The sequence below is a fragment of the Micrasema longulum genome, unplaced genomic scaffold, assembly GCF_059751315.1.
Source record: "Micrasema longulum isolate JH-2025_06_02 unplaced genomic scaffold, ASM5975131v1 h1tg000801l, whole genome shotgun sequence".
In the NCBI taxonomy this organism is placed as follows: Eukaryota; Metazoa; Arthropoda; class Insecta; order Trichoptera; family Brachycentridae; genus Micrasema; species Micrasema longulum.
In genome coordinates this window covers 18,921-37,295 of record NW_028277993.1, presented here as the reverse complement: position 1 = coordinate 37,295, position 18,375 = coordinate 18,921, and the positions used below count along the sequence as shown (strand labels likewise).

The following is an 18,375-nucleotide window of genomic DNA, read 5'->3' as shown; positions in this document are numbered from 1 at the left end:
TTACAACTCGTTGAAAATGGCCACTAAAATTGAGCGCTAATATTTCTTTTTTCTTAAAAAAAAAAAACGTATTCAACAGAGCTAAGAACACTAAACCACTTTAACCAGCTAACAACAGGTCAAAAGCACTTCTGTAAAACCTTCTCTAAAATGTTCTTCAGCTCTGTTGTAGTATGTTAATATTAACAGCACCCCGAGGAGTTGAATCCAGTCCTTGTCTACAAAAATTTGGAATAACTCCAAATTTTGTTCGCTAGATTATTCTGACGCCTGGACACTGTCCCGGCAGGATGAGTACCTACTGTAAAGTAAATTTATGTCTATGATCTTTTATATCGTCGTAATATTATCTGGTATATTGTCTATGTGCCTCCTCGAAATGGCCGCATCGCGTGTGTCATGCATCAAATTGACCATTACGTGCTGAAATCCATGTTTCTGAGGATTTGTCTGTTTAAAACGTGAGTTATTATTATTATTTAATTTGTTAGTTCAACAAATATACGTAAAATACACAAGATTTGTTAGTAGGCATCTTCATATATCAATATATCCTAAATTTTAGAACCCCACCATCTTTCACAAATTTTATAAGTTAAGTGTGTAGTTTAATTTAAAACAATTGAAAAGTAATTAGGCATGAGTTATATAAGAAAGACTAATGGTATTTTTCTTTGAAAAGGCTGTACTTTTACATTTGGTAAATGCTAGAAGTGACAGTTGACAACAGTCGTACCTAGATAATGGAGTTTGTCTATGACTAACATTGGTGGTGGTTGATTGTGTCGTGGAAAATTATTTTTCTTTGTTTATAATTGAAAAAAACGTACTTTTTTGTTAAAAAAAGCCGGGGGCTTACGTTATAAATTTTCACTGTTAGGCATGGAATAGGAATTAGGAATAGTCTAGAAACCGCATACGCGCATCACACAGAAGGCGACTAAACTACTCTTAAACGAGACTCTTGACCCATTAGTAAAAAAACCGCGTCCTTTTTTATATCTATCTTACCTTAACTAGCATGGCCACCTTACCACTAATTCTATAGGTTAGATGACCACCCAAATGTATTAGAATATTATTTTTTCGAGTTTCATAACATATTATTTTTATGACGTCTCTGTACGAAAATGAAAGAATGATTAATAAAGGCTCAGTTAAAAAATAATTCACTGTTTTATTTGTTATGGTGCAGAAAGTATTTGATTCCAAAAAAAAAACTATGGCTTTTTTCTCGAATTACCCTAAATAAATCATTGTGATAACACCCATTGTTGATATATTACTACTATAGCTAGGACAAATAGCGGAAGATAATAAAATGTTTTAATTTATGACCTATATTAAAATATAAGTTATTATTTAATATATTTTTCCATTCGGATCTTTAACATACCTTCGTATTATTAATTTAGGGCAATTACATTTTCAGGTGATTGATCTTCAGTTGTGAGGTGTTCATATACAACTATGGAACAGATCGCCGCAAAAGTGTCAAGGCTGAACCGGAGGCTGGCGGTGTAGAAGGAGATATTCTCCATACTGGGGAAGAGATGCTACGTCCCTACAGAAGCGACGACCCTGGTGTTGCTACCCTGAAGGCTGAACCGTGGACTGGCGATGTAAAAAAAGATATTCTCAATTCTGAGGAAGGAACGCCTTGTTCTTACAGAAGCGAGAAAACAGGTCTTGCTACTGTAAAGGCTGAACCGTGGACTAGCAATGTAAATGGTGATATTCTCCTTACTGGGGAAGCGACGCCACGTCCCTACAGAAGCCAAGAACCTGGCGTTGTCACCGTGAAGGCTGAACCGTGGACTGGCGATGTCAACGGAGATATTCTCCTTACTGGGGAAAGGACGTCATGTTCCTACAGAAGCGAGAAACTAGGTGTTGTTACCGTGAAAGCTGAACCAGGGACTAGTACTGAACAGTATACTATTGAGAATAATATAAACATCGATATTGATTATCCTGATATAAAACATGAAAGCTTGGAATCCTCTCGCAACACTGAAGTTGATTCTAGTGAGTAATACTGCATTTTACGAGTAAATAAAATTATGAATTGTAAGTAATATTGTGTGTGGTTGAGCAGTTCCTTTTGTAGTCAGTAGCCGATAGGGGTGAGTACTTTAAACTTCCTATTCCCACAGTGCCGAGTACCGAGTACCATCCGTGCCCGCCACATATATACATTGCCAACAGTACTAAGTTCAGTGCTGGCTGACTTAACACTATTTAAATTGAATATACCTCATTTTTAACTACTAAGCGTTATGGAAAACCAGTAAATCGGCAATGTACTCTATTTGTAATGGCAAATATACAATCACATAGGCGAATATATTTATGAAGGATCAAACGAGTCATTTGTAGTAAATTAGTACTCATCTGATATAAGCGTGGATTAGCTCAATTCCCGCTAGACGCTGGCCCAATGCTTCCCACCAGGTTTATATTATGACTTTATCTTTTCAGGCTCTAAGTCGACAGCATTATTTGTGGAGAGTATAAATCTACCGTCTCATAGTGCAGAACCACTACCTGAGTGTGAATACAAAGCAGGACAGAAGAGAAAGACGAAGAAACCTCGTAATGTTCATCTGTTGACGAGTGTTAACAAGAAACAGTTTGAATGTTCAGACTGTAAATATACAACTAACGTGAAAAATAATTTAAATCAGCATATGATGAAACATTCAGTCGAGAAACCGTTTGCATGCTCACAATGTGAATATATAACTCAACGAAGAGATAATTTGAAACAGCACATGTTAAAACACACTAGCGAAAAACCGTTTGCATGCACAGTATGTAATTATATTACTCGCCATGAGAGTAGTTTAAAACGGCACTCTTCCATACATGCGGATGAAAAACCGTTTTCATGCTCAGAATGTAAATATAAAACTCGACGGAAATATCATTTAAAACAGCACATGTTAAAACATTCGAGTGAAAACCCGTTCGCATGCTCAGAATGTAATTATATAACTCATCGAAAAGATAATTTCAAGCAGCACATTTTAATACATTCTGTCGAGAAACCGTTCGTATGCTCAGAATGTAAATATACAACTCATCGGAAAGATCATTTGAAACGACACGTAATGAAACATTCATGCGAGAAACCGTTAACATGTTCAGAATGTAAATATACAACTCAAAACAAAGGAAGTTTGAATCAACACATGATGATACATTCAGTCGAGAAGCCGTTTGCATGCTCAGAATGTAAATATACAACTCAACGGAAAAGCCACTTAAAACAGCACATCCTCATACACGCTGGCGAGAAACCGTTTTCATGCTCAGAATGCAATTATTTAACTCGTCACGAGAATAGTTTAAAACAGCACCTTTTGATACATGCGGATGAAAAACCGTTTTCATGTTCAGAATGTAATTACATAACTCAACGGAAAGATCATCTAAAAAAGCACATGATGAGACATTCAGGTGAGAAACCTTTCGCTTGCTCAGAATGTAAATACACAACTCGACGGAAAGATCATTTGAAACTGCACGTGATGCAACATTCAAGCGAGAAACCGTTCGCGTGCTCAGAATGTACATATACAACTCCTCGGAAAGATCATTTGAAACGGCATGCGATAAAACATTCAAGTGAGAAACCGTTTGCATGCTCAGAATGTAATTATGTATGTAAACGGTATGATAATTTTAAACAGCACGTGTTTAAACATACTGGCGAGAAACCTTTCTCGTGCTCAAAATGTGAATATACAACTCAACGAAAATATGTATTGAAATTGCACATAATGAAACATTTAAACGAGAAACCATTTGCATGCTCAGAATGTGAATATGTAACTCGATATAAGAGTAATTTAAATCAGCATTTATTGAAACATACTGGCGAGAAACAGCTCGCGTGCTCAGAATGTAAATATACGACTCAAAATAAAGGTCATTTAAAACAGCATATTTCGATACATGATACTCGCGAGAAACCGTTAGCATGCTCAGAATGTAAATATACAACTCAACGGAAAGATCACTTGAAACAGCACATGCTGAAACATTCAAGCGAAAAACCGTTAGCATGCTCAGAATGTAATTATATTACTCGACATAAGAATAGTTTAAAACGGCATTTCTTGATACATACTGATGAGAAACCGCTCGCATGCGCAGAATGTAAATATACTACCCGACATAAAAGTAATTTAAAACAGCACATTTTGATCCATATTGGCGAGAAACCGCTTGCATGCTCAAAATGTAAATACACAACTCAACGGAGAGATTATTTGAAACAGCATATGTTAATACATTCAAGCGACAAACCGTTCGCATGCTCGGAATGTAAACATACAACTCGACGGAAAGATAATTTAAAACAGCACATGTTAAAACATTCAAGCGATAAATCGTTCGCATCCTCAGAATGTAATTATGTAACTTGACTTGAGAATATTTTAAAACAGGATTTATTTGTTGACATATGCTGGAGAGAAACTGCTCACGCTCAGAATGTAAATAAACTAGTAAATCCAAGGATGGATTAAAAAAGCACATGTTTATACAAACTGGAGACTGGAACTGAAACTGGAGCGAGAAACTAAAATAGTTTTCAATCATCATCAGTGGCGCTGGAGCCCGGCGTGAGCCCTCCAGAATCTGTCTCCATTCCTATCTGCACCTTGTGGTTCTTCTCCAGTTTTTCAGCCCAATTGCTGTGACGTCATTTAGTCCATCTTCCAGCCGTCTTTATTTCTGCCTCGCCTCTGCTTCGTCTACCTTCCGGAGCGGTATAAAGAATCTTATCATTAATTTTCTACAGAGCAGTTTGGCTCGGGACGTTTAAACAAGCCATCGAACATTTGTTTGCTCCCGATAGCCGCGCTCTAATCTCGTTTCTATAATTAAGGGTATTAGGAGCAATCTTTGAAATCCGAGATATTTGCGAAAAACTTTGAAAAAATAATTGTGAGATTCCTAATTATGCTTCACTAACTCGATGAAGAATGCTCAGTTTGCGGTGTCAAATTACAGTACATTTGAAATCTGTTTTTCAAGTTCAAGAGACGGTTTAAAACTACGCTATTATTACGTATTGTTTATTTTGGCATCAATAACTAATTGTCTGTTTTTGGTGAAGATTTCTAAGTTTGCTTCTTGTATCCTCAACCGATCTAATTAGTAATTTCAATACCCAAATATTTCAACTGTCTGTGTTGTGTGACCCAACGGCAATTGCCTGTTGTGCATAATTTATTTGTGACTTAATAATATGTCTAGTCTTAGATCTATTTATTTTAAGACCCATGTCACTCGTAGCCATCTCTAGCTTTAGGAAATTATCTTTTAATCTGGCATTAGTTCTGGAGATTTATTCTAGGTCATCTGCACAGGCATTAATATATTTATCTGGGTGTTCTTCCTAAAAGTAGTTAGCATTTTTCTTACTCCCGCATCTCATGGATTTTTCTAGAGCAGAATTAAACACGCTCGCCAGTGCATCGCCTTGCCAGACTGTTGTGCGCCTGAAATATATCTGATTTGCTGTTTTGGAACTTCACAGAACATTGTGTTCTAGACGTTGTCATCTTAGTTAGTCTTATTTGCTATTTAGTAATCCGTAATTTCAGCCATTGCCTCGTGCAACTTCGACCACCACAATACTATCACCCTTTTTTTACAGATGTATACTTTGAACCATTTCAAAGCGCGTTAATAATTTGTCTACACCTTTCTTCTTCTTCTTATCGGCCCGTTTCTCTCCACTGCTAGATATATTCCTCTTCCAATTTTTTCCATGTTTTTCTGTCCTGAGTACTCTTTTTCCATCCATGGCTCGCGACTTCGACGACGTCTTCAGTCCATCTCCTCTGAGTCGTCCTACTTGCCCTTTATTTTCGTGGGGTCTCCAGTTTAGTATTCTGGGGGTCCACCTATCGACTTCTTGTCTCGCCACATGACCCGCCCACTGCCATTTTTGTCTTCTCACTCTTTCTGCGATATCGGTCACCTTTGTACGGCGTCTTATCTCCTCATTCCTTATTCGGTCCCTTAAGGAGACGCCCAACATTTGTCTTTCCATAGACTGCCGAGTGCAGTTCCGCAGTTTGATTTAATTTTCCTACCCGCTTCCAACTGTGTATTTATAGTAACACTTAGGATTTTTTTTTAACAGCGTATCTTTCTTACTGGGTGTATTGATTTTTTTATTAATAAACTTCATAAATTTACATGTTTTTTTAAAATTCTATACATATCTACTTTTACACACCTAGTAAATTTTATCACTAAATCTCCAAAAAAAGAGACCAACTCTTTAAGTCTTGATTTATTTCAATGTTTTACAATATTTATGAATATGATTTTTATATCCTTAATAGTTATATATAGGAATATGCATTTGAATGAACCAAATGCTATATTTTATTTCTTACTTTAAATATTTTATTAATTTACTTAGGATTATTTTTATACCGCCATTTGTATGAAAATCACCTCAAGGGCTCTGTAAAATAAGCATCCCAACACTCCTTGAAGCTACAGAGCGCATAGGCGGTTGGGATTCTAGTTACCCATTTCCATTTAAATTGAATTGTAATTATTTTATAAGACCAAGATTACAACACGTCTTGCAGCTACATAGCACTCGGATGTTTCGAAATACAACCTCTATTTCCACTGCTCAAAAAAATGAGCAAGAAGTCTTTTTAATTTACAAACAATCGTTTACAAATAGAATCAAGATAACATGTCCTGCAGCTACGGAGCGCATGGGCGGTTAAAAATCTAGACCCCGTTTGCAGTTGAAGTTTAATTTATATATAGTATGAAAGCTAGCATCACAAAAAGTCTTGCAGCTACAAAGCGCATCGACGAGTGGAATTCCAGCAACAGAAAAAAAGTTTAAAACAAAACATACAATAATAATACATTCAATGAACAAAGAACTAGTAACTTTTGCAAATTTAATGAACATGCAACAGCACAAAAAATAAACGATACCTAGAAAACTCAACAAAAATAGCATAGGTTCAATTAAGAAAAAGCGTGGCGAATAGGTGAATTGGTCTACTTGGTTGTTTATTTTATGTATTTTCTTCTTTGTTAACCTATTTTTTTTATTCACTTACTGTTTCTTCAGTGAAACTTTTTTAAAATTGACTAATATATACTTGTAACATCATATTATTTCAAAATTGCTTAGTTTTATTGGCGCTTATTTTTTTTTATTTCATGATAAACATTTGATTATATACTAAATATTGTACGTATATTATAGAAATTATTTATTTGACGATTGTAGTCTGCATTACTCTACGAACTGTTTAACCCATCACGTAATGCAGACTATAAATATAAGTTAGAAGTTAATGAATAGAAAGCAGATGGCTGCTAAACTGCCGATATGTACAGAAAAATAGATCCATTTTTTTATTTTTTATTTATTTATTAATGAAATCATACAGTCTTTGTATTAAACAAGGTACAAAAGAACAATTTTAAAAGTAAGACCAATTACAGATTTCACACTAATGAATGCAGGAGGAGAGGGGAAAAATAATTTAATTCTAAAAAAGTAAAAATAAAAATATTACATAAAAAGTTCATAAAAAGAAGAAGACACTGTAAAGCTTCTCTACTTTCCTCCCTCTCTCTCGGCTTCCATGAACATTTACATTTAATTGTAAAAAATCACAACCAACAATAAATTATTCGATGCAGGTAGTAGATGTAAGTAAGTATAAATTAAGAGTTGAAATCAAATGTTTAAAATTAAAAGTTAAAATGAAAAGCTTCTGGGTGTGTAAAACAGTGCATCAGATCTCGCTCGATTATAATATTATTGGGAACATACAAACTGATCGTGTTCAGTATATTTGGATTATAAATTTTCTTGTTTGGTTCGGTATCATAAATATACTTGAAATAGTTTAACATAAAAAAAATATGGGAAGGGAGAGATAATTAAAAAAATAATTTTAATTATGTGAGATGGGTAATGTGTGTATTAAATAATATTAATTCTGTATTATAATCTGGCAAAGGAAAGGGGTGGTCTAGAGCTAACAACCAATAGGGAGAGAGATACAACCCCCACCAAAAAGCACCTATCAAAATGCTATAAAAACAGTACAAGGGAATTATTTGGTCTCTTGCATCCCTCGTATTTACGGTGGCCACTCTTAAGACGCGGAGGCTCTCTCATCGAGACGTGAGACCTTGACATCCACGCTGAGATGTGAAGGGTATTTTCCTCTTCCTGCGGAAAATTAGATGCCAGCTACCTTCAGACTGATGCAGTCTTCAAGGATCTAGTCCCACCACCCCAGCCCGCCGCCTCCAGGAATCACCGCCACACCTCCACGGGTCAACACCACACCACCCAGGAACAACACCACACCCAACGAAAGTAACAGATTTACTTTAAATCCTTCCTTCCTAATGTAGATTCTTAGCTTTCATTACAATAAAATTAGTATTATTTCAGTTTTAATAAACTTGATTGTTGTTTTTTTAAACCGACGATGTTTTATGCATTCCAACTTTTATAACTAATATACTTTGTAATAATTGATAACTACTATAAATCAGCAGCTATCTGTTAGAACAGTTGCACTAATTGTTATTTCTGTGACATTGAGTGAGCTTCTAGAGACGATGACGGAAGGTCCTGAAGTGACAGGCGAGGCTTGTACGCATCCTCGAGTGTTACGAGTTGCAAGTGTGAGGGTGTGATAACCCTGTGGTTTTATTCGAGCTGATTTGTGTGTTTAATGATTATTTACCGGCTCAACTTTTTCAGACTATTTTCAATTGTGATTTATGTGACATTGCGGAATTGGAATAATAAATAGTATTTTGAAGAAACTTTGTGTATTTTTCTTCATTCGCATGTCACCCGAGATAAGGCGAGACCGTCGAAGCGAGAACCCTGCACCAGATGTATGATTTGTATCATATATTTGCTTGCTATCGTATTTCAGTTTTTATGTACATATTATTACTTGTTACTTTATTACTATTTGTTGCTATACTATTGTTGTTAACATACCTATGTGTAAATATTTTTCTGTCCCAAAATGAGTTTGTTGTAACTCCTGGGAGTACAAAAAAAAAATTTTGTATGATTTAATAAAAAAAAATAAAAAACTGGCGCGAACAATATTGGTTATACCTATCCTACTTCTCTTCACCTCTACCACTTGATTACTTTTAACGTCAATTTCAACTGAGTAAATAATAAAGTTTTCAAAATATTCTTATTTTAGTAATTCATTACACCTCTCGACAGAAAAAAGGTTGTGATATTATGATATTCACTGTATTATTCTGCCACTCGGACACTATGTCTCGTAAGCCAGATAAGTACCTACTGCAAAGTATATTTATGTCTATGATCTTCTATTTCGTCGTAATATAATCTGTGATATTTAATATTGTCTGTGCCTCCTCAAAATGGCCGAACCGATTGCGTCATGCATCATATTAACCATTACGGGCTTTAATCCGTATTCCCAAGGTTTTGTCTGTATAAAACGTAAGTTTATTTAATTTGTAATGTTGTTTATATTTAATTTGTAAGTTCAACAAATAAACATATAGTACACACGATTTGTCAGTAAGCATTCTTCATATATCAATATATTCGCAATTTTAGAACTCCACCATCTTTCTTAAATGACATAAGTTGAGTCTGTAGTTAAATTGAATACAATTAAAAAGTAATTCGGCTTCTGTTATAAAAGTAAGATTAATGTTTTTTTTTTATAAAGGACGTACACTGACCTTTGGTAAATGCTGGAAGTGACAGTTGACGATAGCCGTAACCGTTGGGAGTTTGTCTATGACAAATATTGGTGATGGTTTATTTTGTGTGTCTTATTGGTGGTATAAGACCCCTCATAAAATTAAGAAAATAAATTGTGTATAAAAATTGTGTGTTAAAGGTGTTTCTATTCTATTAATTAATATTTGGAAGATGTAACAGAATAAATTAAAATGTATTAAATATAATTAATGTTACCAATACACTCTATAATATTTTATAATGTTTTTACTGTTTGTGTTTACTAAACTTTTTCATTTCTATGTTTTTTATATTAATTTAATTTTTTTACTTTTGAAATTAATTTGATTGCATTTTTTTATTTAGTTTTAATAAGACTGTAAGAAATTGCTAGTAGCAATAAGTCCGCCATTTAACTGTGGATACAATTGTCTTTATTTTTGTACTTATGGTATTGTATATTATGGTTAATAAAGATTTATTATTATTTAAATAAAAAATTGTAATAGCACCCATGGTTGATAAATATCATATGTGGAAGTGAACCAAATTTATAAATTGTATTTAAATATTAGTTATTGTATAATATTTTTTGCTATTCGGATCTTTAACATACCTTCGTTTTATTAATTTCAAGCAATTACATTCTCAGGTGATTGATCTTCAGTGGTGAGGTGTTTATCTTCGACTATGGAGCAGATTGCTGCAGTGAGTGTCAAGGCTGAACCAGAGTCTGGCCATGTAAAAGGAGATATTCTCCATACTGGAGAAGGGACGCCACGTCCCTACAGAAGCGACGAACCATGTGTTGCTACCGTGAAGGCTGAACCGTGGACTGGTGATGTAAAAGGAGATATTCTCCCTACTGAGGAAGGAACGCCCTATCCTTACAGAAGCGAGAAAACAGGTATTGCTACCGTTAAGGCTGAACCGTCGACTGGCGATGTAAAAGAAGATATTCTCTATACTGATGAAAGGACGCCATGTTCCTACAGAAGCGAAGAACCTGATGTTGATTCTCTGAAGGCTGAACCGTGGACTGGCGATGTAAAAGAAGATATTCTCCATACTGATGAAAGGACGCCATGTTCCTACAGAAGCGAAGAACCTGATGTTGATTCTCTGAAGGCTGAACCGTGGACTGGCGATGTAAAAGGAGTTACTCTCCTTATTGGAGAAAGGATTCCATGTCCCTATAAAAGCGAGGACCCAAGTGTTGCTACCGTGAAGGCTGAACCGGGGACCAGTACTGAACAACAGTATACTACAGAGAGTAATATGGACATCGACATTGATTATCCTGATATAAAACAAGAATGTTTGGAATCCTCTCGCAACACTGGAGTTGAATCTAGTAAGTAATACTGCATTTCACTTTACCATTCAGGGAGTATAAATTGTAAATAAAAGTATGAAATGTAATATTGTTGTCAGTAATATTGTGTGTGGTTGGGCAGTTCCTATTGTTGTCAGTAGCCGCTAGGGGTGAGTACTACAAACTTCCTATACCCACAGTGCCGAGTACCGAGTATCATCTGTGCCCGCCACATCTATACATCTGGTGCACAAAAATCACTGAACATAGAAAGTCTCGAAAACAACTCTGGCGAATCCTTTAATCTGTTCGCAGTGACTGTATAACAGAGACACCTAATACAGGCACTACTGCTACTGATTTTACCAACTTTTTTACAAATAAGGTCGAAAAATTAGACTGGCATCTAGTTCGGGGAAAAACCGGTTTTTCAGCTAACGCCTCCCAAAAATTAGGTAAATTTGATCCAACATCTGTAAATGAGGTAAAAAAGATTGTTGCGGCATTACCCAACAAACAAAGGAAATTAGATCCGATTCCAACATGTCTATTTAAAAAGTGCATCAACGCCAATGATGTCTTACAGACTTATTTAATACTTCTATGGAGCGCAGCATTGTTCCAAGAGCCATCAAGAAAGCGAATGTAACTCCACTTTAAAAAAAATCCCATATAGATATGGAAGATCTTTCCAATTTTCGCCCTATTTCAAATCTTCCCATCGTATCAAAAATGTTAGAAAAATAGTTTCTCATAGGCTTATCAACTATGTCGAGCGGAATTTATTATTTTCGATAAGATAATCGACTTACTGACGTTTTCATTATACGGAGACAGGAGTGATAAGAGTGCTATCTGACATTATAACGGCGGTAGACTGTTAATCTAGTGTTGTTGGGTCTATTGGACATAAGTGCTGCATTTGATACTGTATATCATAACATTTTGCTTGAACGTTTGGAAAAAACTTATGGTATCCGTGATCAGGCACATATGTGATTCAGTTCATATCTTCATAAAAGAGAATATGCAGTTGTGTTCTAGGGTAATAGCTCATCAAACTTTCAGTTGTCTTCTGGAGTACCCCAATGATCAGTACTCGGACTACTCCTCTATCTCCTATTCACTAAGATATAGAGAATATTATCAAAAAATGTGGATTGTAGTCTCACTGCTATGCGGATGATGCACAGATTTATTTTTGTTGTAAACCGAGCGAGAAATGAAATGAGAAATGTGCTTGTTAATTTGATTAATGGATGCATTGAGAAAATAGGAAACTGGATGGCTGTAAATAGACTAACACTTAACCCATCTAAAACGGAACAACTAATGGCTTCAGCCAGACGACAGAATTTGATTCAGGATACGGCACTACCCGATGTAAGGATTAGCGCTTTACCCACCGTTAAACTACTAGGAGTCTTCCTTAATTCTGACCCTTCTCTTGACGCTCAAATAGTAGAACGATAAGTTCGTTCTTTTAACAGCTGAGACAGATTAAATGCATACGCAAAAAATTGCCAGTTGATGCCGCCCGTCAATTAATAAATACGTTTGTAGTGTCTAGGGTAGATTATTGTAATGGTATCTACGAAGGTCTACCAATGAATAAAATGACTCGCCTACAATCTGTATTGAACGCCGCAGCGAGACTTATTTTCGGAATCTCTAAATTCAGTAATATCACTTTACTACTTCGGGAATTACACTGGCTACGTTTTCCACAGAGGGTGGAATACAAACTCTGTCGGCTTATGTATAAGTCACTGCACAACTCTGCTCCAGAATATCTAAGCGAACTCTGCATTCCAGATGAACTAGCTGATAGACGTTTTACGCTTAGATCAGCTACATCTACGTCGAAAGGAAAAGTTATTATACCTCTACGCAAACAGCGCCATGAATTCGGCGAACGCGCATTTGCGGTCGCAGCCCCTACGGCATGGAATGCTCTCCCAGCAGAGGTGCGAAACTGTGAGAGTGAAGTGATGTTTAGGAAAAAACTTAAAACCCACTTGTTCTCTAAATCATTTGAATAAATTCTTGGCATGTGGTGACAAAGTAGGTACATTGTTTTTCTTCTATTAAAAAAGTTTAAATTAAATTTATACCTTTGTTTAATCACTTTGCAAAGTGTCCTTGAGGTATTGTATTTTGAAAATGGCGCAATAAAAGTTATCCATAATAATAACAGTACTAATTTCAGTGCTGGCCGACATCACACTTTTAATTTTATATACTTTTAACTACTTAGCGTAATGGGAAACCAATAAATTGTCTTTAGCAATAAATACTTTATTCGTGATGCAAAATATATAGGCGAAAATATTTATAAATGATGAAACAAGTCATTTGTAGTAAATAAGTACTTATTTGATACCATCGTGTATTAGCTCAATCAATTTGTAAAGTTTTTCGCTAAAGCCCAATGCTTCGCATCAGGTTTATATTATGACTTTATCTTTTCAGGCACTGAGTCCACAATATTATTTGTGGAGAGTATAAATCTACCGTCTCATAGTGCAGAACCACAACCTGAGTGTGAATACGAAGCAAGACAAAAGAGGAAGCCGAAGAAACCTCGTAATGTTCGTCTGTTGACGAGTGTAGACAAGAAATGGTTTACATGTTCAGATTGTAAATATACAACTCAAGTCAAAAGAACTTTTAATCAGCACTCGATAATACATTCAGTTGAGAAACCGTTTGCATGCTCAGAATGTAAATATATAACTCAACGGAAAGATAATTTGAAGCAGCACATGTTGATACACACTAGCGAGAAACCGTTTGCATGCTCAGTATGTAATTATAAAACTCGTCATGAGAGTAGTTTAAAACGGCACTTTTCTGTACATGCGGATGAAAAACAGTTTTCATGCTCAGAATGTAAATATACAACTCGACAGCAATATCATTTGAAACAGCACATGCTAAAACATTTAAGCGAAAACCCGTTCGCTTGCTCTAAATGTAATTATATTACTCACAGGAAAGATGATTTTAAACAGCACATCGTAATACATTCCGTGGAGAAACCATTTGCGTGCTCAGAATGTAAACATACAACTCATCGGAAAGATCATTTGAAGCGGCACGTAATGAAACATTCAAGCGAGAAACCATTTGCATGTTCAGAATGTAAATATAAAACTCAAAAGAAATGTAATTTGAATAGACACGTGATGATACATTCAGTCGAAAAACCGTTTGCGTGCTCAGAATGTAAATATACTACTCAACTGAAAAGTCATTTGAAACAGCACATGTTAATTCACGCTGACGGGAAACCGTTTGCATGCTCGGAATTTTATTATGTAACTCGTCACGAGAATAGTTTAAAACAACACTTCGCGATACATGCTGATGAAAAACCGTTTTCGTGCCCAGAATGTAATTACAAAACTCAACGGAAAGATCATTTTAAAAACCACGCGATGAAACATTCAGGCGAGAAACCGTTCGTTTGCTCAGAATGTAAATATACAACTCGTCGGAAAGATCATTTGAAATTGCATGTGATGAAACATACAGGTGAAAAACCGTTCGCGTGCTCAGAATGTAAATATACAACTCGACGGAAAGATCATTTGAAACTGCACGTAACGAAACATTCAAGCGAGAAACCGTTCGCGTGCTCAGAATGTAAATATACAACTCGACGGAAAGATCATTTGAAACTGCACGTGATCAATCATTCAAGTGATAAATCTTTTGCATGCTCAGAATGTAAATATGTGTCTAAACGGAACGATAATTTTAAACAGCACATGTTAATACATACTGGCGAGAAACCGTTTGCGCGCCCAGAATATAAATAAATTAATGCAAGGACGGGTAAAAAAAGCACTTGTTGATTCGGACTTTAAACTAGTTTAAACCTACTTTAAACTAGTGAGTTTTTTAACTGGTTTAAATATCAACAACTCCCTAGGGAGAAAATATAGCCAGTCTTCAAGCATTTCGACATACTCAAAACATTGACACCTGCTAAAAGAAGATGTATAAAAATTGTTTTCAGGCGTTGCCTAGTAGGTGAATTGGTTCAGCCGGATGAATCTCACCCACATGATAAAGGTTTCAGCTCTTTTACTAAAAGTCAACAGATGGAAGAGTTGAGGAAATGTGGATGTTCAAACATAGGCAGAATGGCGAATGTTACACAGTGTGTAAAGTGGCCTCTTAAACCAGTGAATGACAGGCCATAAGCCCTGTCAATGCCTAGACTTCCATATTTCCATCTCGAAATGTTTTCCCTCTCTGTTGCAATCAATTTAAATATGAATAACTCCCTTGGGAGGAAATCCGGCCAGTCTGCAAGCAATTGGACATACTAAAACAATGTTAAACTAGTTTTCAATTCTGATTAGTCGTTCTACAGACCGTCGTGGGCCTTCCAGAATCTGTCTCCATTCCTCCCTGCACATTGCGGTTCTTCTTCAGTTCTTCGGGCCAATTGCTGCTATATCACATCGCCACCTGTGTTATTTTTTTAATCATCGGGCTTTACGTGTTAACCCATCACGTAATGCAGACTAAATATAAGTTGGAAGCTAATGAATAAAAAGCAGATAGCTGCTAAACTGCCGATATGTACAGAAAAATTCATCCATATTGTCCGCAGAAGCCGTATTCAGCAATCGTATTGCATCGAATAAAATATTCTCAGACCCTATGAATACGAAAATGATCGATTACGTGATAAATAAATCTTATACGTGACTTTCATTCAGTCTATTCTTTCGAAAACAAAATAGCTTCATTTTAAGACATAAATAAAGAAATTCGGACCAGATTCGATAAAGCTTTCTTTAAAAAGACACGAATGAAATACAAATTATATTATTTGTTCCAGTGGTGCTAAGAGTTGTCGTTTATCCATTACACCCATCGGCCTATCGCCTTTTGCATATACCGCGGACATACACAAGGATAATAATAAATGACAATTGAGAGATATTGTCAACCTTTGGCACGTGCTATCTTGTCGGTTTGGTGGTGAAGTGGTCAGCGCGTTTGCCTACCATACGAGAGGTCTCGGGTTCGATTCCCGACACGGATAACATGAAATATTTATTTAAAAAGGCGTTTTTACACTAGAACATTTCATAGCCCCTGGACTGGTACTTGCAGCGTCAGACTGATCATCTCACCGTCATGTATCAAAAATGATCAAGATACGCTGCGATTGGTGTACCAATACAGTGCCCTATGCACCATTAGGTGTGAAAAGGAAATGATGATGATGATCTTTAACTGCTGAGTTTGCCATTATAAACTAATACCAAAAAAAATCTAATCAATAAAATAATAAAGGACAATATAACAAAAATTACTTTTAATCCAGTAATATGGCTAAATAGTGCACAGTCAATTCTACCATACATAAAAAAAAAACATATTTTATTTTCATCTAACAATGTTGAAATAACTTGCATTTTTACGAACAAAATTCTATAAATAAAAACTTTGATATGTTTCATTGAAAGAAAGACGGCGGGACCAGTCTGAAGATGCCCATTAGAGGGTGAAAGCGCTAACTGATCAAATAAATAAGTGGAAGTGTACCAAGTATTTTTATATTAATAACTTATTTTTATTTATTTATTTATCTTTTACATATTTATTACAGTAATTTACAATCAATTATTTATAAAACAAATTGATTGAGTACCGCGAAACCGTCCAATTTTGCCCTGGATGGATATTATGCCCAAAAAGTCTAATCTATGACCAACCTTTAAAAAAATATATTTCCATTTGATTTCGGTAAATTTGGTACATTAAGGACGAAAGTAGATTTATGTCACTAACTTCCCTCAGAAGCTTTAGTCACTAGCTTTACTCAGTGGCTTGTCGGAACCTGTCAAAGTGCGCGTGTAATTTGTTACGGGCTAATTACGACTTTGTGTTTTTTAATATTTCTTTTTTTTTTCATTTCATTTTTTTTGCACCACAACAGGCCAGGAGGCCCAATTGCAGTGGTGAATTACATTACAGAACAACCAGGCTTGAGAAAAATCACATTTTAATTTTTGTGTTCTCACCGGGAATCGAACCCGGAACCTTCCGTGCGTGAGTCAAGCGTCTTGACCACTACACCACGGAGGCGGCCGAATATACTGCTCGATTGCAAAGACAAAGGTAAGTTTTTCTTGTTGCATAAGTTTTTAAATCATTTCTTGTTTACATTATGTGCTGTCAGTAGCTTATTCAAGAATTATGACGATGGGCAAATTAAAAGGCATAAGTTGCGCCTCTGGGTTGTCAATTTTACCCAAACGAAAAAATGTGTTAGGGTTGTAACTTTCTTATTTCAATAATTAGTTTGAATTAAATTTACACTATTCGAAGGTTTTTCACACATAAGGTATTTTAGATTTTCAAAAGTATTATCATTATTTCGGATAATTTAATTAAATTCTTCTTTGCCTTTCTTAATTCATTTGATAATGTGTTTTTTAATTTCTTATATTGCTTTTCAATATATTCTGAAGCATTTATCATTTTTTGTATTTGTTTCTATATTAGATCATTTTCATTATATCTGGAGTTAACCAGCCTCAATGTATCCACCCTCAAACGATATTTTTTCACGTTCGTAGCTATGGACTTAAATTCCGAAATAATTAAAATGATTTTTTTTAAATTGATGTCTTCTTAGTTGTTCGTTAATTATATTCCTGAAACAGTTATTATTTCTCACAATATAGGTATAAGTATTTGTCATTTCGATAAATGTGTGTACCTACCTGATATTAAAAAAGGTCATTTAGGTAATTAAGACTAAGATTATTGGCATGTGTACTTAAATTAAACATTTCTTTAAATAAACAAGATTTATTCATTTTTATTATGTTATCAACCAGATTTTGACAACCCTAGGGCTAATAAATTGCTTGTATGAAAACAAGTAAAGTTTAGCGAGTAAATTTGCCCAATTGTTTTTAAACGAATATTTTATTAGTTAGTCATTGAAAATATGCTCAAACGACAATTTTGTCCTTGAATTAATAATTCAATAGAGTAGTTCTTAGACAGGAACGTCATATGAGCTACAGTTCAACAAATAATGGTTGCGGGCAAACATGGAGGAACATGCAGGTAATTTTGGCCGCCATCAAAATTTTAAATTGCTTGAAATCGCATTTCAATATAACTGAATTTACAATTGTAACCCAATTACACGCACACTTTGACAGGTTCTGACAAGCCACTGAGTAAAGTTAGTGACATAAATCTACTTTCGTCCTTAATGTACCAAATTTACCGAAATCAAATG

General features: G+C 35.3%; 2 protein-coding genes across 2 annotated transcripts; both read left to right on the top strand.

The window, feature by feature from the left end:
- The first annotated feature begins 390 nt into the window (after positions 1-390).
- LOC148278973 (uncharacterized) lies at positions 391-5,418 on the top strand. Its single transcript, XM_088230625.1, has 3 exons — positions 391-461; positions 1,433-2,028; positions 2,482-5,418. The coding sequence occupies exons 2-3, from the start codon at positions 1,554-1,556 to the stop codon at positions 4,431-4,433; spliced, it is 2,427 nt and encodes an 808-aa protein (XP_088086751.1). The 5' UTR covers positions 391-461; positions 1,433-1,553; the 3' UTR covers positions 4,434-5,418.
- A 3,973-nt stretch (positions 5,419-9,391) lies between these two features.
- On the top strand, positions 9,392-15,821 carry LOC148278972 (uncharacterized). Its single transcript, XM_088230622.1, has 3 exons — positions 9,392-9,526; positions 10,428-11,129; positions 13,563-15,821. The coding sequence occupies exons 2-3, from the start codon at positions 10,466-10,468 to the stop codon at positions 14,912-14,914; spliced, it is 2,016 nt and encodes a 671-aa protein (XP_088086748.1). The 5' UTR covers positions 9,392-9,526; positions 10,428-10,465; the 3' UTR covers positions 14,915-15,821.
- The last annotated feature ends 2,554 nt before the right edge of the window (positions 15,822-18,375 follow it).